The sequence below is a fragment of the Staurois parvus genome, unplaced genomic scaffold (genome assembly GCF_062004578.1).
Source record: "Staurois parvus isolate SC_StPar_1 unplaced genomic scaffold, SC_StPar_1.0 ptg000050l, whole genome shotgun sequence".
Classification (NCBI taxonomy): Eukaryota; Metazoa; Chordata; class Amphibia; order Anura; family Ranidae; genus Staurois; species Staurois parvus.
This window is the reverse complement of record NW_028317846.1, coordinates 2,203,766-2,231,755: the sequence shown is the minus strand read 5'-3', so window position 1 is coordinate 2,231,755 and position 27,990 is coordinate 2,203,766. Positions and strand designations below refer to the sequence as shown.

Here is a 27,990-nt window from a genome sequence, read left to right as displayed (position 1 = left end):
CCCCCATAAGAAGGGATTTCCCTCAGAATTTTTAATACTTTCTGCTTTGTTTACGGGACAGGAAGTACAATCTTTCAAATGGGAAAAAAAATAAACAAAAAAAAAAAACCTTGACATTGGTTTTAGCCATTCTCCACCCCAAAAACTGAATTTAGATGCACTGTAATAAAACCAAATTCATGTATAAAAAGGTAAAACCACTTTTTATTAACATATTTCATAAAAATAATTAACTATATTTTTTTTTTATGACTGGTTAAATTGTGTGCTGCCAGCATAACAATTTGATGGATTTTAAACTGCTTTAGGATAATGAAGAAAAAATAAAATAAAATAACTAAACACATTTATTGAAAAAATTATTTAATGCATTGCACTATTCTAAACTCGGCATATATCATTTTATTAGTGCTTGATGGCTATGGTTTACTTTTCTCAAAATTCTTAATTACATTGTTCAATAGAGAAGTATAATCTCCCAGCAATCAATTATCTTCTTGAGTACAAAATTAAAGCAATTATATCCAAAATTTCAGTATTACACACAGAAGTAGCCTGTCTGATAAGGCAAAGAGCAGCTGAAGACCAGCAATCCACAGCAAGCAATCCTGACATCAGTAAAGTGAAGCCTTTCTATAAGGGTAACTGCTCTTTCTGCTTCCTTTCCACAAAAGGTACTAACATCAACGTGTACATGTGTGGACTATGAGGCTACAGTAATTTTGTGGATGTATGTATAATGGGTGGATGCAGAAAAGGACATGCCCCATAGCTTGCATGGGGTCAGTGCTCTGACCCTCCTATAGGGGAAAATCTGGCGTTTCCAGGCGTAGTTCTTGTGCCTTTTGAAGTCTCCCCTATTGCAAGAGCCAGCAGAAGACTGATGTGCAGAAGGAAAGACATCGCAGTGAACGTAGTACAATGATGTCCAGTTGTAGAAAAATGCAGGATTCAGGTGCTGTACAGTCCAGGCTGGGGCCACAGGTCATGTGCTTCCAATAGCAACCAATCAAATCAGAAGCCTCCAAACAGCTTTCATTATTCTGACAATACAAAGCTGGTAAAAGTTGACATGCTATGGCACTGCAACACACAGGATATTACAACTAATTTCCAATGAGTCTAGGTGCAGAAACAGGTTGACAATAACGGAAGATTCAAAAATATATTAAAGGCATATTTAAAAATAACTTTTGTTAACAGGTGCTTAAAGTATAGCTAGATTTGAATAGAGTGGAGAGGGGGTTAGAACTCTGTCAGTTTTATTGCGGTCTGTGATTTTTAATTGTCCTGATCACTAAAGCGATCAAGAATAAAAGAGAAGGTATATCCAAAATTGAGTTGCCACCAGGAAAGGAACAAAGAATCTTCTGCAATGGGGACACCTATTCCAATGACAACTAAGAGAAATTTCCCCTACACTTGAAAAGATAGCCTCTCAGTTCCAAGAGAGGAAGAAGTGAAGGGAAATCACTGAGGAAAATTGACAGTGGCTTTAATCATCCCCTGCTGATTCTAAATCTTTATTACCTATTATTATATATATCTCAAAAGTTAATATATTGCTTCATATTTGGCATATTTCAAGAGTTCTTGCCCATATCCATTGCTTGCCGTACATCCGCTACAGATTCTGGGACTTTTACAGTCATTCCATTCATGAATGGCTGGAGGCAAATTTGGCAACCCAGTCGTGACCTGGAAAAGGGGATGAAAAAAAAGGGGGGTTATTGTTTACTGAATGTGGGTAAAAAAAAAAAAAAAAAAAACACACCAAGTTGGATGATACAAGTTAGTTTATACACTTCATAGTTTTCTCAGGGAATCTGGCATTTAAGATCTCTGCACCTGAGCTCTTAGCTCTACCTACCCGCCATTTTCTTCTTTCTTTCTAAGAAGACAATGCATGATTCAGGCAACCAGCATCTACCCAGATCAAAATATCTATCCAGCTGCAGACCCCTTCCCATAGTGTAAGCAGTGTATGTAGGAATATACCAGCAAATTCTCAGATTGGCAGGCAGTCCTTAAGGAAATGGCACTGGCAGTGGCTGTAGTAGGACTCAAGGGATGAAGAACAAAAACGTCTTAGGAAGACACCTCCATCAACTTCTATACTCATGTTTGGGCCTGTTGGCACTGTTGCCAAACTGTGGTACCACTAGCCAAGATCTGTTCAATCTAATGTAAGGGCTGCAGCTCTAGTTTTCTTATGAAGACAGTTCCTGTGTCTTCGGTCTTGTGCCTGCGGCTTTTGGAGCTGCCATCAAACTGACGCAACGGGGCCATTTTTACCCATATCTGTAACCTCCCTGTGAATCACAGTACTGTGCAAAAGTTTAAGGCAGATGTGAAGAAATGCTGTAAAATGAAGAATGCTTTAAAAACATACATATTGTTTTTATCAATTTACAAAATGTAAATTGAGCAAACAGAAGAAAAATCTAAATTAAATTCAATATTTGGTGTGACCACCCTTTGGTTTCAAACCAGCATCAATTCTTAAGCCGGCCATACATGGGTCGAATTCCAAAAGAAGTTTCTTTCGAAAATCGTTTGAGAATTTTCATTCGAATTTCGCACCATTAGTGGGCTGCAGCAACAGCCGATTATCAAGCGACTATCGAATTTGAGTGATTGGGCATGTTGGAAATTTTTTGAAAAACGAACAAATTTCTAATTAATGATGGAAGAATCGCATGAGAAATGTAACTGAAAAAGAAACCAGCATGAGCTGTGACCTGGAAAGAAAAGAAAATTCTTGGCCACGAAAATTCTTTTCTGTAGCAACATAAGGTGAAATAAAAGGCTTGGTTGGTCAAATTTCAAAATCAATGGTGGCATCATCGGATTACAAAATGCACAAAATTTCCGATTTTCTAAAGAAAATTTGTTTGGAATTTGACCCATGTATGGCCTGCATTACACTTGAATTGCACAGGAATTTTTGTAGAATTAGAGTCAGGTGTATGATTAACCAATTATACCATGCTGGTGTTACTGATAATTCATTTCATTTTTAGGTAGAAACTGTCATTAACCACTTCCTGTCCGGACACTTTTACCCCCTTCCTGTCCAGGCCAATTTTCAGCTTTCAGCGCTGTCACACTTTGAATGAAAATTGCACGGTCATGCAACACTGTACCCATATGAATTTTTTAGCATTTGTTTTTAGACAGATAAAACTTTATTTTGGTGGTATTTATTCACCACTGGGATTTAAATTGTTTTTGCTATATAAATGAAAATGTCCCAAAATTTTGAAAAAAAGTGTTTTTCTTTTAAACCTTTGCAAATAAATAATCTTTCTTCATAAATCTTGGCCAACATTTCAGTTATCTTTTTAGTAAAAAAAAACAAAACAAAAAAAAACAAAACCAAATTAGTTTATAACCAAAAATTAAATTTTAAAAAATGTGTTTTTTTAATTTTTATATTACGGTTTTGTTTTTGTTTTTTGTCACCCTAGCAGTACAGTGTCACCATGGTGACACTGTACTACTTGTGGGAGGTTATGAAGTTTTTTTTTTTTTTTACACCGATTGCTTTTACACCTATAAAGGCTATAAAAGCAATAATTTCTCCTCCTCTCTGGCTGCATTCTTGCAGCCATTGAGAAATACTATGAGCTCTGATTGGTCACAGCTTGTCACATGGTACAAGGCTGTTGTGAATAGCCTTGTACCATGTGACCTCGGTGATCATTCACAGAGTTCACACGTAGTAAGCAATGATGTCAAAAGTGACATCTTGCTTACTACTCTTCATGTGACCACTGATTGGCCAATCAGTGATCACATGATCGGGACCTCACACAGAGGTCCTGTACAACGATCGGCGTTCCACTGTGCCCAGGGAGCGTGCACAAGCAGGGGGCGGGGAGGCTGTTGATAAATGGCAACCTGCCCCTGCACTGCCACCGTCCGGCCGGGAAGTGGTTAACTGAAACTGATGCTGTTTTGAAGGCAAAGTGTGGTCACACTAAATATTGATTTGATTTGCATTTCTCTTCTGTTCATTTACTTTCCATTTTGTTAACTGATCAAAATAAAAAATGAATACCACTTATATTTCAGAAGGCACTTTTACAGCATTTTTTCACACCTGCCTAAAAAAGTTTGAACAGTGGTGTATATCGGCATATTTAGGTCTGTTGGTGATTCATGCAAATAAATTTTGTTAAATGACGAAAAAAAAAAAAAATTCTGACATTAGAAAAGTATTTACATGCTACTATTTCTGCTGGTCAAAGCAGGCCCAGTAATGATTAAGGTGGGAAAAAAAACAAATACAAAACTAACAAAAAAAACACACAACCTGTTGCTACAATTATTGTTCCACCATTAGTGGTACTACCGGCTGTCAAAATGACAGCAGATACTTGTCCATCACACAGCAGAAGATGAAATGCAGCTGCTCCTGCGTAACAGGACTCCTGCAGGTTGTTACCCAGTGATTCTTGTAGAGTAGGTATAACCTTGTATTTATTCATTCATTATTTCATTTTTTATTGTATTTATTTATTCATTTATTTCATTCATATGTAGATCAAAGGAGTGACCTTTGATCTGCATATGACATCAGTTAAAACAACCTTTCAAGATGGCAAAAAGCATGTTACTGGCAGGCTCGCCAGATGAAAATAAAGGGAAAAAAAAACGATAAGCAGTCACTATATAGAATTTTTGTTTTTGGTCTTAGTTGCTATGTACGGTTTTCATTTTAACCAGAATTTCCATCTCAAGTTAGGGATGCAAATAGACAACATTACATTTCAGTGAGTCCATAGGCAAGATCCAACATGTCCATTTCTTCATCGGTGACTGGTTCTAGCTTCTGGAATATGTGATCCTCAAAGATGAGGTGACAAGTAGAGCAGGCCAGTGTCCCCTCACAGGCACCTGTTGGAAATATTTTAGTTATTCAACAGGGTGCCAATACAGCTAGAATATAAGAGAATACATCCAAATGCAAAACCATATTCTTAGGCAGACATGATGAAACTCTAAGAATTAAAAGCTTCCCTTGTATATATTTTTGTTGAAAATGCATTTGAGAGACTTATAATAGCATGTCATACACAATTATTGGCCCTGTAAAGTTCACAAAATACAGAATGGACCATTAAGCTCCATGTACACGGGACACTTCTGAACGATGGAAACTGACTGCTGGAAAACGTAGATTAAAAAAAAACGCAGTTATTTACCTGTTAACTGTATTTCCAGGAATCTTCAAGGACAGCTCCACATGAGAGATCGGCTCCTCCCAGGAAACACCAGTTCCACCTTTATTTTCCTAGAAGTAGCCTCTCTCCCTGGGGGACCCTCAGTACAGGAATATGACTGAAGGCCTAAGAGAAAGCATAGAGAAGAAGAAGTAGAAACAATATATCACTAGTTCATTACATGACGGAACACCAGCCTATAAGTAAACAGTAATCGGGAGGGAGTTACGCTGTCCTAGAAGATTCCTGGAAATACAGTTAACAGGTAAATAACTGCGTTTTCCCTAGTCATCTTCTAGGACAACTCCACATGAGAGGACTGAATAGGAATACTTACATTAGGGCGGAGCCGTTGCTTGCAGGACCTTTCTGCCAAACGCCTTGTCTTTGTTGCTGATCAGGTCCAACCGGTAGTGTCTGGCTAAGGTGCTGAAGCTGGACCACGTTGTGGCTTTGCAGATCTGTCCGGGGAGGCCCCAGCCTTTTCCACACAGGCGGCTGCGGTGGCCCTGGTTGAATGCGCCTTTAAGCCAGGTGGAGGTGCCAGTGACGCAGCTTTGTATCTCTCAGAGATGGCCTCTCTTATCCATTTTGCGATGGTGCCTTTGGAGGCATTGTATCCCTTCCTCGGGCCTTGGAATAGAATGAAGAGACTAGACGAGCGTCTCCATGTTTTCATGCGCTCAATGTACGCAATTAAGCATCTCCTTACATCGATTATGTTGAAGTCACCCTCTTTGGCGTTGCTTGGGTTTCCATCAAAGGATGGTATTACTATTTCTTGTGAACTGTGAAAATGCGACACGACCTTTGGTAGGAATGCCGGATCCGTGCAGAGGATGATTCTGTCCAACAGGACTGTGCAGTACGGTTCTATTACCGATAATATAAACTAAAACAAAGTGAGCGCTACTAATGAAATGGCAAGTAAGCAGCTAGAAGCACTGAAGATGATCACAACCACCTCTGATATAAATAAATAAGTAAAGTGCAGCGCTATATAACACGATATAAAATTCTACAAAATTTGATCTAAAATGTTCGATCAAAAATAAATGTTCATAAAATCCTGCGATCGATCTGTGAATGTGGTGAACACAGCTTATAACGAATCCGGAAAATGACAGAAATGCGCACTCACTGACCGCGCATAGGAAATGCGCATGTGTATATCAAATCTCACAGATGTCGTTATCCTCCGGGAAGAGGTGTCATCAATCGATCTGCTGGGCTTATGGGGCCTCCTTAGGTTTGAGTCAGCCAGGATACGCGTTCCTTCCAGGTACAGGCTTCCCTCCTCTGGGTAGAATATGTAGCTGAATCTGGTGACACCTCCGATTATACCCAGAACACTTCGACACTCACTCATGCAGCCAATAGCAGTACAGCACGGTTTCCCGCCCTCACCGGTCCTGTACAGCCAATGATAGGTTCTATTACCGACAGAGCTTGCAGTTCGCTGACTCTGCAAGCGGAGACCTGTGCTATAAGGAGGGTGGTTTTAAGGGTTAAATGCCTGAGAGAACATTCCTCCAAGGGTTTGAAAGGTTCTGGCTGAAAACTTCTTAGAACTGTGCCCAGGTCCCATATAGGGTACTTTGGCATGGACGGAGCTTGGCGTCTGGAAATAGACCTCAGGAATCTGATTACTAAGGGGTCTTCTGCCAATTTCAGCTCCAGAAAGTTAGACAGAGCTGCTACTTGCACCTTAAGAGTATTGGCGGCCAGGTTCTTGTCTGCCCCGGCTTGAAGGAATTTGAGTACTGTATTTAGGATGGGGGCCCCCGATGACTCATTCCTGCTTCTCCAGAAGGAAAATTTTCTCCAGATTTTGTCATATATGGTGTTTGTCAATTTTTTCCTTCCGTCTAAGATGGTGACAACTACTCTTTCTGATAACCCTTTTCCCGCTAGCCTGTTCCGCTCAGAAGCCAAGCTGTCAGGGATAGCTTTTCCGGGTGTGGGTGTACCACTGCCCCCTGTGCGAGTAAGTCGTGCGCGGGTGGTATCATCCATGGGTCCATTAGGCTCAGTTCCTTCAGCAGGGAGAACCATGATCTTTTGGGCCAGAATGCAGCAATCAGGATGACCCTGGCTTGAAATGCCTGTATCTTCTGTATCACCCTTGGTAGCAATCTGAACGGTGGGAAAGCGTAGACGAGGTCTCCTTCCCATTGTTGGGCTAGCGCGTCTGTCCCTGCGCTCCTGGGGTCCTTTTGCAGGCGGAAGTACTTCTCTAGTTTTGTGTTTTTCCTGTTGGCGAACAGGTCTATGGAGGGAGTACCCCATCTGGTGCAGATTTTGTCAACCGCTGCATGGCTGAGGTACCACTCTGTCTGGATAACTTCTTCCTGGCTCAACTGGTCCGCCAGCTGATTTAGATCCCCTTTCAGATGTAACGCCTTGATGTATTTTAGGTTCCTTTTTGCCCAGCTTAGGAGGATTTCCGCCAGTTCCATCAGTCTCGGGGACCTTGTGCCCCCCTGCCTGTTTACGTATGCGACTGCCGTTGTATTATCAGACAAGATTTGAACCTCTTCCCCTACTATCTTCTTCTGAGAAGCCGTAAGAGCTTTGAAAATTGCCAGTAATTCTTTGAAGTTTGACGACCTCCCTGAGATCTCCGCGTCCCACTTGCCCTGGGTCAGGCAGTCCTCCATATGCGCACCCCATCACCACATACTTGCATCTGTGGTGATTCTTATTGGGTTGACTTGCTTCCACTTCCTTCCTGCTTCCAGTGTGTGGATATTCCCCCACCATCTTAGTGATTCTCTCACTTTGGGCGTGAGGCGGATACTGGAATCTAGGGATGCTTGGCTGCCATCCCAGTGGGAGAGGACGTGGTTCTGCAACGCTCTGGAGTGTAGCTGTGCCCATTGTACCCCCTGGTATGATGGCTGTCATGTGCCCGACAAGCTTCATGGTGTTTCTGACTGTGCAGGTCGCCATCCCCCGGAAGGTCTTCGTATCTTGTTGTAGTTTGAGCGCGTTCTCTGTGGTCAGGTATAAGCAAGTATTTGTGGAATCCAGAATGTATTCCAAATACGCAATCCTCCTGGCAGGGACTAGCTGTGATTTCTCCATGTTTATTAACCATCCTAGGTTTTCTAGGAAGGATATTGTGTGTTCCACGTGGGATTTCAGGCCTCTTTCCGTGTCCGCAAATAAGAGCAGGTTGTCCAGATAGGGGATATTTACCCCCTCTAACCTCAGGGCTTACAGGGGTAACGCTAGGATCTTTGTGAATATTCTTGGAGCCGACAATAGACCAAAGAGCCAAGTGAAGCACTCTGCTTTCTTAGGGATCACTGGTGCAATGTGCTTCTTGCCACCACCATTGATGCTCCTTAAAAACTGTTCATTTCGCAGTGGGTTCACTGGAAAATAAAGTGGTCCGGTATTGTAGTTCTGGTTCCTGAACGATGCTGCACTGGGCAGGAACTGAAAGCACCAGTGAGGACCTGTATCCTCCCTTTGGGGCTCCAGCAGCCAGAACTGAAAGGCTGCAATGCCTAACCTGAATTTTCACGTTTAACTGAATGTACCATCACCCACCACTGGGACTTAAGAGACTGGAAGAACTGGAACCATGCACACACAATAGAAAGCTCAAGCAAACGGAGGAGAGAGACAGTGAGAGCGAGTCAGACACAAAGGCGAAAGTGCCCAAAGCACATGGTGGCCACATTCCTCTCTACAGGAGTATGCTGTAACCAAGAATCTCTAAAGAGAGGCAAGATGACCCAGTTAGTGCAGGCTCTGCTCAAGCACAGAAAAGGGGATAGGGCTCTGGGGAGGTGCTTGGAGGGTCTGAAGGACACCCGGGACTGTTCTGCGCACAACCCCAAGCTGGAGGCACCAGGCAAGGTGACCTCACAATAGGACCCAAGCCATCCCCGTACAGCATCTGAGAAAGCAAAATCTCCACCCACAGATTCTGTGCAGTGCTCCTTCCATGCCAGAGGAAACACTAAATCTGACAAGCTATATGGAGAAGAAGAAATCTTCAGTGTTTCATGTGAATTGTGTGTAGAGAGATGTTCTCTCAGGTGATGTCCTGGAAGACTGTCTGGGAAAATGCACTTGTAACTGCAGTCTGGATGCTGTTCATGGAGATGACACAACCCTGCCATCTAGTGTTGCCACTGCAGAGTTTGCTTCTATATGCAAATGTTTCAAAAATAGCAAAGACAGGTAAGCATTAAAACCACACACACACTCACTCACTCACTGCCAATACACTGTATTCTGACAGCGGCTCCCGCTGCTGGCAGAATATACTGATCACTGGAAACAGCTGCTGATCAACAAATGTTTTCAAGCACATCCCTTTCAACAAGTCAATCAAACGATCCACTTCTGTCAAGCAGAGATGGCCATACGCTGATCAAAATTCGTCTAGTTCCTGATGAACCAGCCAAATTTTATTCAGTTTCTGGCCACTTCGAGGCAACTGCCTCTTTATAGAGATGTAACTGGTGACAGAACAACGTCAATCACAGTGAAACTAAATTCGTTCTACTATATCCCTGAAACAACATGTGGCCCACAGACTGAACCTGCCATCTCTCATAAGAGGCTTTGGAGGACAAAGGCTTTGCAGCACACTGGCTAAATGGTTAGCACTTCCGCCTGCCAGTACTAAGGTCGTTGGTTCAAATACCAGCCAAGGCACCTCCTGCCTGGAGTTTGCATGTTCTCCCTGTGCCTGCATGGGTTTTCTCTGGGTACTCTGGTTTTCTCCCACACTCCAAAGACATGTTGGTAGGTGAACTGGCTCCTGTCTAAATTGTCCCTAGTATGTGTATGTATGAATGTGAGTTAGGGACCTTAGATTGTACGCCCCTTGAGGGTTAGGGACTGATGTGAATGTACAATATACATGTAAAGCGCTGCGTAAATTGACGGCGCTATATAAGTACCTGAAATTAATAAAATAAATTCTGCATTGTGAGACAACCACTAAGCAGTTAACGAATTTATGTTAGTGTTTCTCAAGCTTTTTCCAGTCAAGGCACCCTGGAAAAAAGTATTTTCAATCTCAAGGCAACCCCAGTCAAAGGCTTGCAAGAAGCTGCTGGCTGACCAGGCAGAAGCTCACAGATCCAAGACAAAAGGAGGAAAGAACAAAGAGAGGACGCACAGGCCTAGTGCATTACCATAAAAAATGTTTCATAAAAAATAAAGTATGTGTTGTACTCACAAACGACAATATAGTCAAGGCACATCATAAAGAACAGCTGGGTCAACACCGCGCTGAGTAACAGTCCGCAATAGGGAGTATAGACATCCAATAGGCTGACGCGTTTCGAGGACTTGCCTCTTCCTCAGAGCCCTGTTGACCCAGCTGTTCTTTATGATGTGCCTTGACTATATTGTCGTTTGTGAGTACAACACATACTTTATTTTTTATTAAACATTTTTATGGTAATACACTAGGCCTGTGCGCCCTCTGTTTGTTCTTTCCTCATTCAGTATATTTGGATTCCCCCGGTCTATTTGAGGGCAGCAAGGTGTACATGTTCCAGGACATTATTAATGTGGTTGTAGCCTGCATCGAGTCCATCCCCAAGCGCAGGAGCATTTGTGTTTGCTGGTTCCAAGACAAAAGGAGGCAAGGAAGCATTGTGCAGAGAGACTTCAGGCCAAGAAAGAGGAAATCATCAAGACACCCTCAAAGGAAGAAGAATCCAGCAAAAAATAAAGCCCTGAATCAGTCTGTGTATATATAGAGTACTGCCCAATGCTCAATAAATTTCCTATCCCCTCCAAAAAAAAAATAAAAGGGCTTGCTTCACATTATTGCATTTAAAGGAATGTGCACAAAATCACATGCCTTCCCAAACATGCTGCTCTTTAGCAGATAAGCAGTGATGCCGTTAATTCTTAAAATTTACCCCCTTGCATTGTCAAAAGCAGTGCATTTTCAAAAAAGGATTGGGGACTTCCTTCTCTGCGTTTCTGCGGTAAAACCACAAGGTTGAGACATTTTTACCACCCTGTTTAGCTGCAGAGGCATCAGTCAGGATCATACACATGTGGCAAGAAGTATACCCCCAGGTGAATGGGGCCATGGTGCAACCCCCACAGCAGCATACAGCACAGTGATGTTGCATTTAGGGGGTAAAACATGGTGAGGAGGAGACATATTGCCTCTTCATTGCCTGTCAAGTGCCTCTGAAAAGCGATCCAAGACAGCAAGCCATTTGTTTTTAAAGGCAGCTATGCTCCTCATTCCAATTTACAAAATTTGTAAGTCAGGAAGAACAAACAAATGTGCTATGCAGAGAATACCCCATATGGATGTAGGGGAAATGGGTGTCTGGAATTACATATGCAAGCCTATGTTGGTAAAAGGTAAAATAGAGCCGCTAAAGTACTGATTATTCGTGGAGAAAATCCTGCGCTAGTTACACGACCAAAAACTAGGCATTTGGGCCCAGTGGTCTGATAAAATGGAGGAAATGAATTCAGATTGGCTGCACTTTACCTATAGCAAAAAGCCTATGAACAAAGCCTTAGCTTCTGGTCACATTCTTGCTACAGGAAAGAGCCCAGAGAAGGGTTTTCTATGGAAAAGGTGAGTGTTTCCTCCATTCTTTTCCTATCTGTCAACACCAGCTAAACTGTTATTGTGGTTATAAGTTAACATTTGCATATAGGTTCACTTTAATGCAAACTCCGAGCCCAAGGAGCTAATACCTCTGGGACCTATAGGTAAGTCAAGTGTCTAACAGAGCACGCATACTTACCAAAACCATCAATGTCTAAGTTTTTCTCTACAACAAGGTCCAGGAGTGACTCTCCAACTTTCCCCTCCGCTACAATTGTGCTTCCATCACGATTTACAAACTTTACTGTGACCTTTCCTTCTGAGCTGCAGAAAAATAAAAGAAAGGTAAATCATTGCACCAAAAATTAAGAAACCAACAAATGTTTTGGGGATTAAAATATATTAGCTTAGCTTCTTATGACACAAGTTTATAAACACATATTCATAAGCAGAAATGATTCCAGCACACCTGTTACTACATTTACATTAGATGAACCACACCACTGTGACCAGGGTGTGCATAGGAAAACTATACAGATGGATGGTGTCATCCATGGCTGATGGCTGCAGTCCTTGTGGGCCACAGAGCCTCTAAATTATGCCAATCACACCAAAGTTTTAAAGTGTGCCTTCTGCCTTGGAAACGTTCTCAGATTCTGTTTAATTTGCCAAGGCCATAAAAGAGAATGTAGGCCAGTCATTTGTCAAACATTCTGGGAAAGGCTAGTAGTAGTAAGTTGTGGATGGAGGAATCCGTTGGCAGAGCGAAAAAAAATGAACTATGTATGGCTAGCCTTTGGGTGCAACACAGTCACATTTTACAGCTTCCTACCCTCACATGGCCCCCACCACCTGGATTTTGAATTTTGGTACGGCTATGTGTGGCTCCGTAAAAAGCTGTGTCATCTATTGAATGACAGCATAAAAGCTTCAATATGATTGCTTGCTGTGGGGCATCACAGACATTTATTTTGGATACTTCATTGAACTGAGCATTTTTGCATCTGTATATGAATTCATTACAATATTTAAGAGTTAAGGGTGGAGGTACTGGACCTGAAGTTGAACTTATCAAAAGTTGATCATTTTAAGGGCTCATTCGAATGTTAACATGAGTACACAGATTGGCCATTGTTTTCAATGGTGCTAGTTCATATCTGTATGGTGTGTTGGCCCAAAGTTTTGGATGTATGGACATAAGTCAAAAGACCTACGATGGGAACAGCAGTGCATATCAAAACTTGACAACGCATGTACCCAATGCAATTAAACAAGCAGGTTAACACAAACACATAGCTGTAAGACCAGCCTAGGAGGAAGAAGGGGGAGAAGAGGGAGAAGGGGGAGAAGAGGGAGAAGGGGGAGAAGAGGGAGAAGGGGGAGAAGAGGGAGAAGAGGGAGAAGGGGGAGAAGGGGGAGAAGAGGGAGAAGGGGGAGAAGGGGGAGAAGGGGGAGAAGGGGGAGAAGGGGGAGAAGGGGGAGAAGGGGGAGAAGGGGGAGAAGAGAATAGAAAGAAGGGAGAGAAGGGGAGGAGAGAAGGGGAGGAGAGAAGGGGAGGAGAGAAGGGGAGGAGAGAAGGGGAGGAGAGAAGGGGAGGAGAGAAGGGGAAAAGAGAAGAGAGAGAAGAGGAAAAGAGAAGAGAGAGAAGGGAAAAAGAGAAGAGAGAGAAGGGGAAAAGAGAAGAGAGAGAAGGGGAAAAGAGAAGAGAGAGAAGGGGAAAAGAGAAGAGAGAGAAGGGGAAAAGAGAAGAGAGAGAAGGGGAAAAGAGAAGAGAGAGAAGGGGAAAAGAGAAGAGAGAGAAGGGGAAAAGAGAAGAGAGAGAAGGGGAAAAGAGAAGAGAGGGGAGGGGAGAAGAGAAGAGAGGGGAGGGGAGAAGAGAAGAGAGAGAAGGGGAAAAGAGAAGAGAGGGGAGGGGAGAAGAGAGGGGAGAAGAGAAGAGAGGGTAGAAGAGAAGAGAAGAGAAGAGAGGGGAGAAGAGAAGAGAGGGGAGAAGAGAAGAGAGGGGAGAAGAGAAGAGAGGGGAGAAGAGAAGAGAGAAGAGAAGAGAGAGAAGGGGAGAAGAGAAGTGGAAAAGAGAAGAGAAGGAAGAGAAGTGGAAAAGAGAAGAGAAGGAAGAGAAGTGGAAAAGAGAAGAGAGAGAAGTGGAAAAGAGAAGAGAGAGAAGGGGAGAAGCGAAGAGAGAGAAGGGGAGAAGCGAAGAGAGAGAAGGGGAGAAGCAAAGAGAGAGAAGGGGAGAAGCAAAGAGAGAGAAGGGGAGAAGCAAAGAGAGAGAAGGGGAGAAGCGAGAGAAGGGGAGAAGCGAGAGAAGGGGAGAAGCGAGAGAAGGGGAGTAGAGAAGCGAGAGAAGGAGACAAGAGAAGAGTGAGAAGGAGACAAGAGAAGCGAGAGAAGGAGACAAGAGAAGAGTGAGAAGGAGACAAGAGAAGAGAGAGAAGGAGACAAGAGAAGAGAGAGAAGGAGACAAGAGAAGAGAGAGAAGGAGACAAGAGAAGAGAGAGAAGGGGACAAGAGAAGAGAGAGAAGGGGACAAGAGAAGAGAGAGAAGGGGACAAGAGAAGGGGACAAGAGAAGGGGACAAGAGAAGGGGACAAGAGAAGGGGACAAGAGAAGGGGACAAGAGAAGGGGACAAGAGAAGAGAGAGAAGGGGACAAGAGAAGGGGACAAGAGAAGAGGGAGAAGGGGACAAGAGAAGAAGGAGAAGGGGACAAGAGAAGAAGGAGAAGGGGACAAGAGAAGAGGGAGAAGGGGACAAGAGAAGAGGGAGAAGGGGAGAAGAGAAGAGAGAGAAGGGGACAAGAGAAGAGAGAGAAGGGGACAAGAGAAGAGAGAGAAGGGGACAAGAGAAGAGAGAGAAGGGGACAAGAGAAGAGAGAGAAGGGGACAAGAGAAGAGAGAGAAGGGGACAAGAGAAGAGAGAGAAGGGGACAAGAGAAGAGAGAGAAGGGGACAAGAGAAGAGGGAGAAGGGGAGAAGAGAAGAGGGAGAAGGGGACAAGAGAAGAGGGAGAAGGGGACAAGAGAAGAGGGAGAAGGGGACAAGAGAAGAGGGAGAAGGGGACAAGAGAAGAGGGAGAAGGGGACAAGAGAAGAGGGAGAAGGGGACAAGAGAAGAGAGAAGGGGAGAAGAGAAGAGAGAGAAGGGGAGAAGAGAGAGAAGGGGAGAAGAGAGAGAAGGGGAGAAGAGAAGAGAGAGAAGGGGAAAAGAGAAGAGAAGAGAAGAGAGAGAAGTGGAAAAGAGAAGAGAGAGAAGGGGAAAAGAGAAGAGAGAGAAGGGGAGAAGAGAAGAGAAGAGAGAGAAGGGGAGAAGAGAAGAGAGAGAAGGGGAGAAGAGAAGAGAGAGAAGGGGAGAAGCAAAGAGAGAGAAGGGGAGAAGCAAAGAGAGAGAAGGGGAGAAGCAAAGAGAGAGAAGGGGAGAAGCAAAGAGAGAGAAGGGGAGAAGCAAAGAGAGAGAAGGGGAGAAGCAAAGAGAGAGAAGGGGAGAAGCAAAGAGAGAGAAGGGGAGAAGCAAAGAGAGAGAAGGGGAGAAGCAAAGAGAGAGAAGGGGAGAAGCAAAGAGAGAGAAGGGGAGAAGCAAAGAGAGAGAAGGGGAGAAGCGAGAGAAGGGGAGTAGAGAAGAGAGAGAAGGAGACAAGAGAAGAGAGAGAAGGAGACAAGAGAAGAGAGAGAAGGAGACAAGAGAAGAGAGAGAAGGAGACAAGAGAAGAGAGAGAAGGAGACAAGAGAAGAGAGAGAAGGGGACAAGAGAAGAGAGAGAAGGGGACAAGAGAAGAGAGAGAAGGGGACAAGAGAAGAGAGAGAAGGGGACAAGAGAAGAGAGAGAAGGGGACAAGAGAAGAGACAGAAGGGGACAAGAGAAGAGAGAGAAGGGGACAAGAGAAGAGAGAGAAGGGGACAAGAGAAGAGAGAGAAGGGGACAAGAGAAGAGAGAGAAGGGGACAAGAGAAGGGGACAAGAGAAGGGGACAAGAGAAGGGGACAAGAGAAGGGGACAAGAGAAGGGGACAAGAGAAGGGGACAAGAGAAGGGGACAAGAGAAGGGGACAAGAGAAGGGGACAAGAGAAGGGGACAAGAGAAGGGGACAAGAGAAGGGGACAAGAGAAGGGGACAAGAGAAGAGAGAGAAGGGGACAAGAGAAGAGAGAGAAGGGGACAAGAGAAGAGAGAGAAGGGGACAAGAGAAGAGGGAGAAGGGGACAAGAGAAGAGGGAGAAGGGGACAAGAGAAGAGGGAGAAGGGGACAAGAGAAGAGGGAGAAGGGGACAAGAGAAGAGGGAGAAGGGGACAAGAGAAGAGAGAAGGGGAGAAGAGAAGAGAGAGAAGGGGAGAAGAGAAGAGAGAGAAGGGGAGAAGAGAAGAGAGAGAAGGGGAGAAGAGAAGAGAGAGAAGGGGAGAAGAGAAGAGAGAGAAGGGGAGAAGAGAAGAGAGAGAAGGGGACAAGAGAAGAGAGAGAAGGGGACAAGAGAAGGGGACAAGAGAAGAGAGAGAAGGGGACAAGAGAAGGGGACAAGAGAAGAGGGGACAAGAGAAGAGGGAGAAGGGGACAAGAGAAGAGGGAGAAGGGGACAAGAGAAGAGGGAGAAGGGGACAAGAGAAGAGGGAGAAGGGGACAAGAGAAGAGAGAAGGGGAGAAGAGAAGAGAGAGAAGGGGAGAAGAGAAGAGAGAGAAGGGGAGAAGAGAAGAGAGAGAAGGGGAGAAGAGAAGAGAGAGAAGGGGAGAAGAGAAGAGAAGAGAGGGGAGGGGAGAAGAGAAGAGAGGGGAGAAGAGAAGAGAGGAGAAGAGAGGAGAGAGGAGAAGAGAAGAGAAGAGAGGGGAGAAGAGAAGAGAGAGAAGGGGAGAAGAGAAGTGGAAAAGAGAAGAGAAGGAAGAGAAGTGGAAAAGAGAAGAGAGAGAAGGGGAGAAGAGAAGAGAGAGAAGGGGAGAAGAGAAGAGAGAGAAGGGGAGAAGAGAAGAGAGAGAAGGGGAGAAGAGAAGAGAGAGAAGGGGAGAAGAGAAGAGAGAGAAGGGGAGAAGAGAAGAGAGAGAAGGGGAGAAGAGAAGAGAGAGAAGGGGAGAAGAGAAGCGAGAGAAGGGGAGAAGCGAGAGAAGGGGAGAAGCGAGAGAAGGGGAGAAGCGAGAGAAGGGGAGAAGCGAGAGAAGGGGAGAAGGGGAGAAGCGAGAGAAGGGGAGAAGGGGAGAAGCGAGAGAAGGGGAGAAGCGAGAGAAGGGGAGAAGCGAGAGAAGGGGAGAAGCGAGAGAAGGGGAGAAGCGAGAGAAGGGGAGAAGCGAGAGAAGGGGAGAAGCGAGAGGAGACAAGAGAAGAGAGAGAAGGGGACAAGAGAAGAGAGAGAAGGGGACAAGAGAAGAGAGAGAAGGGGACAAGAGAAGAGAGAGAAGGGGACAAGAGAAGAGAGAGAAGGGGACAAGAGGAGAGAAGGGGACAAGAGAAGAGAAGAGAAAAAAAGGCCAATTCAAGCACAAAAGGTATATACTGTAATGTATAGGAAAGGAGGCAATTTCTTGCTACAGGACAAAAAATGTAAAAAATGAATAGATTTCATGACTAAAACCCCATAGACACAATGGGAATATCGGATGATTGTCTGGTTTTTTTTTTTGCATGCTAGTCTACATATCGAAAATGAAGAGATTACCAAAGTTACAAAAATTCTCATACGACAGAATGCAAATTCAGAAGTGATGTAGCATATTGTATTTTTGGTCGCAAACTGTACTGATTAAACGAAAATATAAGATCGTAAGGGAAAAAGGTTTGTGCTTGTACCTTCAGATAGTTTTGTACAACCTGTCCTGATCGGCTCTCACTAATGACCAGATTATCGTACAATCGCTTCAAAAGCGGTACTTTTCTGTGATTTTCTGATCATATGTACCAACCTCAATGGAACCAGCTCTGTGATATGAAAAAGCTTTTATGCCATGTTGTGTCTAAATATAATAAGACTGTACTTGTACTATGAAACAGTTTATAGCCAATAAAAAAAAAAAAAAAAAGAACAAACAACTGATCATCACAATGAGGCAGTATCATGGTATCAGAGTTCACACTACAAGACTGCACCCTTATCTGCACAGCCAGTGTGGGGAGGAACATAACAGGCACTCCAGCCCTGCTGTCAGTAAACCTGCGGGGCCCTAAGCTCAGCTTGTCTCATCCAATAGGGCTCCATGAACAGGGCTGTATAATACTTACACAGAATCTTGCTGCCAGAAGATCCACACTGCATTTCAACTCGTATGCACATGTGCGCGAGCGCGAACATATCTAGTACATATATGTACTACAATACAAGATCAAAGCAACCAATAGATCAGCTAGTGCCATCCACGATCAAAATCAGGTCTACTGCCCTGTCAGGCAGATCTGTGTTGTGTGACGGTGCTATGTAAACCTCAGAACTGGATGAAAATAAATGCAAATCACTTTGCAGGTAACAATGCCCCATATAATGAATGTGTATTCACATTGTCTGAAGCTCTAGGCTCCATGCACACTAGCACTTTTTTAACAGCTGTTATCAGCCTTTTTTTTGTCTGCTCCTAGAAACTAATTAGTGTTATCCTATGTGTCCATGCACACTATTTTAGGCTAGTAGTGTTTTTAAAGCTTCAGCATTTAGGAGTAGAAAAAAAAATAGTTTTTGTAGAGTTTTTGGGAGTGTTTTTCCAGCAGGAAAAACGCTGAATGCTACTAAAATGGCTTTTTTCAAAAAAAAATTTTTCTCCTACATGTACTGTAAAAACACTAATAAAGCACAAACGCTCCTAAAAAATGCTATTACCATCGTTTTTTTATCCAATCTCCTAGATTGTAAGCTTGAAAGAGCAGGGCCCTCGAATGTATTTTGTCAGATAAAAAAATGTGCATTTATTATTTTCACAGGAGCCTGCAGAGCATTTCACCCAAGATCAGTGGATCGAGGATGCAATGTCAGGCTCCTGCCTACAGCTCTGTACCTGTACCTCTGTATAGACTGTTAGTTTCAGAGCTGTGGGAAGTGTAAATGGAGTATGAGTGTGCTGATCAGCAAGCTCACAGTCCATTGAAACTAAAAGTCCATCTGCAACGGTAAAATTCAAGGAGGTCCGGTCACTAAAATTTTCTTCTTGCCGAGGTTCAAATAGGGTGTGTGCCCATCAGTGTGCCCCCTTACATTAGATGTCGCCATCAGTGTGCAACTTTACATCATGTATACCCATCACATCAGGTGTGCCCATCAGAGTGCTCCATTACATCATGTATCTTTATCACATTGCCATCTTACATCAGGTATTCCTGTCAGAGTGCCCCCTTACACTCAAAGTACCCCTTTCTATCATATTTCCCCATCAGATTGCCCTTTTCCACAGTATGTGCCCATTTTTTTCCCCCTTAACATAAAATGTTCCCATCAGAGTGCCCCTTAACATAAAATGTGCCCATCAGAGTGCCCCTTAACATAAAATAAGGGGCACTCTGATGGGCACATTTCTATTAAGGGGCAATCTGATGGGCACATTTCTATTAAGGGGCACTCTGATGGGCACATGTCTATTAAGAGGCAATCTGATGGGCACATTTCTATTAAGGGGCACTCTGATGGGCACATGTCTATTAAGAGGCACTCTGATGGATACATTTTATGTTAAGGGGCACTCTGATGGGCACATTCTCGTTCTCACTAAGTTTGGACAGTCCCGGACCCGGAAGTGAGGTTGTGCGCTTCGATTCACACAGGCTGAAAACACTGGTGCCGGTTTCTAGGCACCATACCATGTGAGTGCAATAGTGTTTGCTTTTATATTTTTTTGCTCATTTAATAAAATACTGCACTTAGAAGGTATTTCACTTGTCTGATTTATCTGAATGGTCTGGCACGATTCCTGCGTGAGGATTATCCATATCGAACATCAAATATTGGAGGCATGTTGGGAGTCCCTATTCCTTAATATATGGTCACAAGTAGAGAGTTGCTGGAGGGGAGATATCATTAGAGTGGATGGTCCCCTATATGACCAAAAAGTGCATCTGACCTCCTTAATTGGGGTCAAAAGGTCTGGTGAGTGAGCAATCTTTACTTTTTCCTGTTGGCTGTGGGGAAGATTCAATTCACTCTCCCCTGGTTTGGTTCAGGTCACAGTTATAAGAAGCAGCAAGGACTGTCACTTTATTTAATGGACTTATATTTATTTGTTACACTTGTTTTGATATTCGTATATATTATGGAATTATAGTTTGCACATTGAGATATTACATTTCAAATGTTCTAATATAGGGGCATGTAGTGATATTAGTTACAATAATTGCACATGATTTCACTGTATATGTAGCACCTACCTACTTTATCACATATAGGCAGTGAGCGGAAGCCGGAGAGACAGTGAGCTGAAAGGGGAGGGGAGGGGCGCACACATGATGTCATGCTGCCGTGACGACCGCCCTGCTCAGCAGTGGATCTGTCATTGCGGGCTGGCGGTCAGGGTGGCAGCGCTACTGGGGCAGTTCGCAGACTGCGGTCTGCTATTTAGTGACCACTGGTATATACCTTATGGCTAGCAGCATAATGATTAAAAATAATCAATGTTGACTGAGAGAGTGAACTTCACCTTTAACCTGATCAAACCGGTCCAACTGGCATAATTCTTTGGCACTAAAGCAGTTTATGCTGTTTTCTATGGAAGGCCTAATCTCATAAGGGTTACATTACAAAATCTGATACGGAGTGAGACCAAACGATAACCTGCATACTGCGCAGCACATGTGTACTATATGTATGTATTTCTGAGAAGGGATTGACCATCTATAGCCTGCCTATTACATTTACAAAGTTACAGTTTCCCTCTCCTTCACATGCACTCAACATTACCATTACGGTACTTCATCTAATTCCTAATAAAGCCCTTAACCACTTCCAGTCCGGACACTTTCACCCCCTTCCTGCCCAGGCCAATTTTCAACTCTCAGCGCTATCACACTTTGAATGACAATTGCGCTGTCATGCAACACTGTACCCATATGAATTTTTTAGCATTTTTTTTTAGACAGATAAAGCTTTATTTTGGTGGTATTTATTCACCACTGGGATTTTTATTTTTTTGCAAATTTTTTTTGCTAGAGTTTTGCAAATAAATAGTATATCATCATAAATCTTGGCCAAAATTTATTCCATTATCTTTTTAGTAAAAAAACCCAAAAAAAAACCCCCTAAAATTAGTTTATAACCAAAAAATATAATTTTTAAACTTTTTTTTAACTTTTTTTATATTATGTGTTTTTTTTACATACTGTCACCCTAGCAGTACAGTGTCACCATGGTGATGAAGATTTTTATTTTTTTTTTTTATACTGATTGCTTTTACACCCATAAAGGCTGTAAAAGCAATCATTTCTCCTTTTCTCTGGCTGCATTATTTCAGTCATTGAGAACTACTGTGTGAACTGTGATTGGTCACAGCTTGCCACATGGTACAAGGCTGCTGTGAATAGCCTTGTACCATGTGACCTCTGTGATCATTCACAGATTTCACACGTAGTAAGCAATGATGTCACAAGTGACATCTTGCTTACTACTCTGCATGTGATCACTGATTGGCTAATCAGTGATCACGTGATCGGGACCTGGCACAGAGGTCCCGTCCGATGATTAGTGTTCCACTGTGTCCAGAGGACACAGTGGGCACCGGATTGCGGTGCTGCGCGCTCCCAGGGAGTGCGCACAAGCAGGGCGCGAGGAGGCCGTTTATAAACGGCCACCCACCCCTGCTCTGCCACGGTCCGGCCGTTTATATACATGGACCAGACGGGAGGTGGTTAAACTGTGGAGAAAAGCCTCTACAAAAATGCAGTATATGCTTGGTCAAATTATAGCCCATTGTGCAAAACTTCCATATTGTGCAAAGTTTTAACCTTTCAAGACTGAGACTTGGCACCATTATGATAAATATTCCAAACAAGAGCCAACCTATATATGTTAATACCTTCCAACAACCCAAAAAGAAAATAATTTGATAAGCCTAATTCTTCTCAATATACAGTTGGTCCATATATAGATTTTTTCAGGTATTTACCAAAACATATTCAAACTACAGTTATATAATGGATATGGACTGAAAGTGCACACTCTCAGGTTTCATTTGAGGGTATGTACATCCAAATTGGAGGAAGGCTTTAGGAATGACAGCTCTTAAGAGTAGCCATCCACCCTTTTTCAAGGGACCAAAAGTAATTGGACAAATTAATATAATCATAAATAAAATGTTCATTTTTAATATTTTGTTGAGAATCCTTTACTGGCAATGACTGCCTGAAGTCTGGAACCCATCGACATGACCAAAGACTGGGTTTCCTTCTTTCTGATGCTTTGCCAGGGTCTAACAGCAGCTGTCTTCAGTTGTTCTTTGTTTGTGGGTCCAGGGATGCGGACATTTTTTAAAAAACTACTTGTCCAAGGGACAAAATTGGGGTCCCACACTATTTGTCCCTTTTGACATTCTACTTGTCCTAATAAAAAAAAAATAATAATTTTAACCAAAATCGTATTTAAATAAGATCTTTATTTTTATACTATTACTGAATGAAACAGTTTTATCACTAGCGATTTTCAATGGATGTATGTCCCATTAAACCATGAAATGACTTTGCCAGGATGGAAAATATGAAGGGTTGATGTTTTTTTATTAGGCAGTGATATGGGGAGGTGATGTTAGGAATATTTGGGGCTTTTAAAAACAAAAAGGGGCTTTATGGCAACCTAAATTTTTTATATTTTTAACATTGCACTGTTTATCTCCCTCCCTTGCCTGTCTCCAGCACCACATCCGGGAACATCAAAGTCCCCATCTTTACCCCTATATATCAGAGTCCCTGCTTACATTAGACCATGGTGGAGTTCCCCCTTCAGTCAGAGCCCGCAGCAGGGCTAAATGTAAGGAAAACCAACCTGCCCGGCGCCCGGAACTAAATGTCCCAGGCGTCAGGCGATAGGATTTGCACATCCCTGGGGTCTTTCTGCCTTTAGTTTTGCCTTCAGCAAGTGACATGCATGCTCTATTGGGTAGAGATCAGGTGACTGACTTGGCCATTGTAGAATATTCCACTTTTTTTCCTTCAAAAGCTCCTGGGTTGCTTTTGCAGTGTGTTTTGGATCATTGTCCATCTGTAGTGTGAAGCTCCGTCCAATCAACTTTGCTGCATTTGGCTGAATCTGGGCTGACAGTATATCTCTAAACACTGCAGAATTCATCCAGCTGCTTCTGTCTTCTGTCACATCATCAAACACCAATGACCCCGTGCCACTGGAACCCATGCCATCACACTGCCTCCACCAACCCGACAGAACACCTTAAGGATGAATTAGAGCGGAGACTGCGAGCCAGGCCTTCTCGCCCGACACCTGGATGAAGGAGCCTGGAAAGCATTACACCAGTGATCAGTAGATCGCTCATGCCATGTAGGTCTCCTGCTGACCTGTAAGGATATCTGCTTGCCGTACGGGATGTATGGCTAACAGATATTCTGACAGGAAGCTTCAATGAGGTACCACGGTGCTCCACAGCGCCATAGTAGTTCACTGAAAACTACAAGCCCACAGCCGCTAAGGCTGTCAGGACTTGCAGTTCATTCATTCATGGAACTCCGTGAATGAATGACTTGGACGTGTGGGTGGAGCTCCGCACAGTTGTTTTCAAATCTGACAGGTAGTACATGGAAACTTCTCCCCGGACTTCTGTCAGAGGGAGGAGGGGTGGCGGGCGCTGCTACAGCTATGGGATCATGTTACATATTCCACCTGTTTTTAGGTGTGGAACATGTAACATGTTCACAAAGGTGAACCTATCCTTTAGGCTTTGCTCACACCATAAGTGCAGAAAAACTGACGCAAACTGGAGTGAAGATTTAACTTGCAGAGAATTCAGTTGTCATGCACGCTTTGATGAGTTTTATGCACGTTGCAGATTCCTGCGCAGAAAAAAAATCTGTATGTGATACCAGTGTTGTGGTGTGAACAGGGAACATAGAGAAAACATGATTTTGTTATGCCCTTGCAGAATGTGTGCAGAAAAATTGACATCTCTGCACCACGGTGTGAATGAGCTCCAAAAGTCAGTATTCACTGTTTTTGTACCTGATTTTTATTTTTTTTATATTTTGACTGGAGCTCCGCTTTAAGTCCTGCTAGATCACTTCATGCAGGCCCCTTTTGCTGGTATAGCTATGTAAAATATTAAAATGAGTGTCTATACTGTTTAGAATCCAGTAATACACTGTCTGACCCTGATCTACACATGCTCAGTTGCTCTCTAGTTTTTGGCACTGTGATGAGAATGTAGGGGCAATTCTGCTGACGGACTAAAGATTTATTGCTGCTCAGGGACTCTGGGCTTCAGCAAAATGGCAGCCTCCAGCAAGAGGAAACAGGAGCAATACTGGTCAATTATTAATGTGGAATGTATGTTCCTTGTTAACCTCCCTAGCGGTATGATTATTTCCGATTTTTGGTGCTTAAAGCGGTACCATATTTTTGCATGGAAATATGTAGCTTTTTATTGTAGGCTGTAATTTTTAGGAATAACTCACTGAAATCTGTACGAACAAGAGTCTAGTAAACATCCCGGGTATGATAAAATTTGAAACACGAAATCATAAATTATAATTTAATAAATAATCATAAAAAATAATATAATAATAATAAATTTAATTCAATAATATAATCAAACCAAAAACACTGAAATTTGAAATACAGAGGCAAATTCGCACATCGCTGAGCAAAGTCGCAAAATCATTTTCAGTGTCTGATGACGAATTTCCCCACAAATCATTATCACTTAATTTTGCAAGTGGTTCTGATTTACTATCGCTGTTCTCTAGCTGGTCTAAAACCGTTTTTGACGTAAAGGGACGCTTTTTGGACGCCATGGACTTTTCTAAGTTTCCAGGCAGAAAGAACAGTCAAAATGCAGGCAGGGCACAGGACAAAGCACTAGGGACAAAATGTATGTGAAATGCATTGAAACAGCAATGTTTTACTATGTAATAATTATTTTTAAAAAAATGAAATTTTTTAAAAATTTCAAATTTGCCGCCGGGTCAGGCGCCCGTACGTCCCGACGTCACAGGGACCGGAAAACACGGAAGCCGGATGCCGGTATCGGCCAGAGGAGATGGCCGGGGACGCTGCAGGGGACACATCGTGGGAGCGAAGGACAAGGTAAGTGCTGCAGGGACTCCCTGAGCAACGCCACATGGTAAGCCCGAGTGTAGCTCGGGGTTACCGCTCTTGGTACTCAAATTTTACCCCGAGCTACACTCGGGAATACCGCTAAGGAGGTTAAAGAACATTATTTTTTATCAGGTTGTTATGGTAAAGTTCCACTTGAAGTGCTCCAACACTCATCATTTAGATTCCCATTACATTGTATGGAGCTCACATACACCTGAGTGCTGTGTCATTTGAAGTTTGAAAAAGTACAGGAGATTCTCGGGGGGCTCCATCCTGAAAACACCCATACAAATGTGCAAGAGGGAAAAAAAAGCTCCAAAATCTCTTGAAAACACTAAATGGTCTCCAAACTCCGGCCCGTGGGCCAGATGCGACCCTTTGCTTGCTTTCATCTGGCCCTTGGGGCATTATTCCCCCCCAGTGTTGGCAACAGTGGGGCATAGTTCCTGACACTGACAATGGAGTACTAGTCTTCTCACTAACTATGGGACATCATGCCTCCTATATGGATACTAGTGCTGGGGCACTAATCCTCTCACTGACACCAATGATGGGGCACTATTTCTTCCATTTACACCAGTGATGGGACACCATTTGTCCCACTGACACCAGTAATGGGACACCATTTGTCCCACTGACACCAGTAATGGGACACCATTTGTCCCACTGACACCAATGATGGGGCACTATTTCTTCCATTTACACCAGTGATGGGACACTATTTGACCCACTGACACCAATGATGGGGCACTATTTCTTCCATTTACACCAGTGATGGGACACTATTTGTCCCACTGACACCAATGATGGGGCACTATTTCTTCCATTTACACCAGTGATGGGACACCATTTGTCCCACTGACATCAATGATGGGGCATTATTCCTGCCACTGATATAAATGATGGAGCACTATTATTCCCTCTAAGACCAAAATGGGGCATTGTTTATCCCCACTGCTGTCAGGACATTTTCTACTCATACTGACCACATTACGGGCCCCTAAAGTGTGAAGGAGAGTATTCTGGCCCTCTGTTTATAAAGTTTGGAGACCCCTGCACTAGAGAGTTGTAAATGGAGGTGACAGGCACAGCTATCTCCAAGAACCCAGAGGAAGGAAAGAGCTACCGTCATCTCCTGGTACTGATCATCACTACCACCTGCTGGACTGACAGCTGTCCGTTACACATGACGGGGGTAGTAATGGGGTTAGAGGAACCTGAACTATATACAAGGAAGGAGGACATAGGGATACCACAACTGTATACATCAATCAGCCATAACATTATGACCACCCACCATAACCCGCTGAGTCATGGACTCCACACTAGACCTCTGAAGGTAAGCTGTGGTATCTGGCACCAAGCCTTCAGTAGCAGATCCTTTAAGTCCTGTAAGTTGGAGGTCAGGCCTCCATGGATTGGACTTGTTTTTCCAGCCACATCCCACAGACACCCAAGTGGATTGAGATCTGGAGAAGTTGGAGGCCAAGTCAACACCTCAAACTTGTGTTCCTCAAACCATTCTTGATTTCCCCAGACCAGGCCACGTTCTTCCATTGCTCTGTGGTCCAGTTCTGATACTAATGTTCCCATTGTAGTTACTTCTGGCTGTGGACATGGGTCAGCATGGGCACCCTGACTGGTGTGCAGCTCCCCAGCCCCATACACTGTGTGCTCTGACACCTTTCTATCAGAACCAGATAGACCTGTCAGCAATCTGAGCTCCAGTAGCTCTTCTATTGGCTCAGAATACAAAGTGCGGGGGCTTCGCTCCCCATGTGCCACCCATGACCCTGTCCCCGGTTCACTGCTTCTCCTTCCTTGGACCACTCTAGGTCGGTCCTGATCTGGGAACATCCCACAAGAGATGCAGAGATGCTCCCACCCAGTCCTCTAACCATTACAATTTGGTCCTTGTCAGTCACCCAAATCCTTACACTTGTCCATGTTTTCCCACCAACTTCAGGGACAACACGTTCACTGGCTGCCTGATAGATCCACCCAGGTACAGAGGACACTGTGACCAGATAATCCACGTTACTCACTGTACCTGGCAGTGGTCATAATGTTATGGCTGATCAGAGTATATCACACAGACTGGCACCTCACCTACCCAGAGCACTGCCAGCACCACATACACTAGAAGTCACCCCAGGGACCCCATAGTCACTATTACCTGTACAGACGGGCCTCCCCGGGCTCCAGCCAGCTTCTAGTCCGCTGCACACCGCAGAGCCAGGCCCGGGACCCGGACACAAGACACCGAGACGTCCCCAGGAACCTCACCGCCGCCGCTGCCATCTCCGCTCAGCGTACTAACAACCAGCCAATCAGCGGCCACCGCCAGACCTGGATGTGACGTCGGTGACAGAGAGAGGAAGCGGGCGGGGCATCAGAGGGCATAGGAGGCGAGGTCACACCTGTACAGGGGCGGGGATAGGAACAGAGAGAGGAGTCACCTGTGCTGACCTTCTCCTCAGTCCTCCACGCACCCTGCTATTGTAAGGAGGTCTGAGCCGTGTCCCCCCCCCCCCCCTCAGATACTCCACACACCCTGCACCCCGCTACTGTACGGAGGTCTGAGCTGTGTCCTCCCCCCCCCCCCCCCCCCCCGCACGGAGGTCTGAGCTGTGTCCTTCCTCCCCCTCAGATACTCCACACACCCTGCACCCCGCTACTGTACGGAGGTCTGGGCTGTGTCCTCCCCCCCCCCCCCCCTCAGATACTCCACACACCCTGCACCCCGCTACTGTACGGAGGTCTGAGCTGTGTCCCCCCCCCCCCCTTCAGATACTCCACACACCCTGCACCCCGCTGCAGCGCAGACATAGACACAGCCCACTGTCCTCTATGGGGGGTCGGATGGAAATAGACCACCTGTCCGTTTCCATCTGACTGCCATTCGATCCGATCCAATGGACTGAAGGGGAACGGATCTCCATCTGTCTCTTTGGTGGATCAGATTGGATGTCGGTGGGTGTAAACAAACACATGTTCTGCTTTATCTAAC

General features: G+C 44.2%; 1 protein-coding gene across 1 annotated transcript; it reads right to left on the bottom strand.

Annotated features, from left to right (window-relative positions):
* Positions 1 to 346: 346 nt before the first annotated feature.
* FDX1 (ferredoxin 1) lies at positions 347 to 27,401 on the bottom strand. The gene is made up of 4 exons (XM_089666171.1): positions 27,157 to 27,401; positions 11,984 to 12,108; positions 4,773 to 4,902; positions 347 to 1,698 (listed from the first exon to the last, which is right to left on the bottom strand). The coding sequence occupies exons 1-4, from the start codon at positions 27,279 to 27,281 to the stop codon at positions 1,584 to 1,586; spliced, it is 495 nt and encodes a 164-aa protein (XP_089522297.1). The 5' UTR covers positions 27,282 to 27,401; the 3' UTR covers positions 347 to 1,583.
* Positions 27,402 to 27,990: the final 589 nt, after the last annotated feature.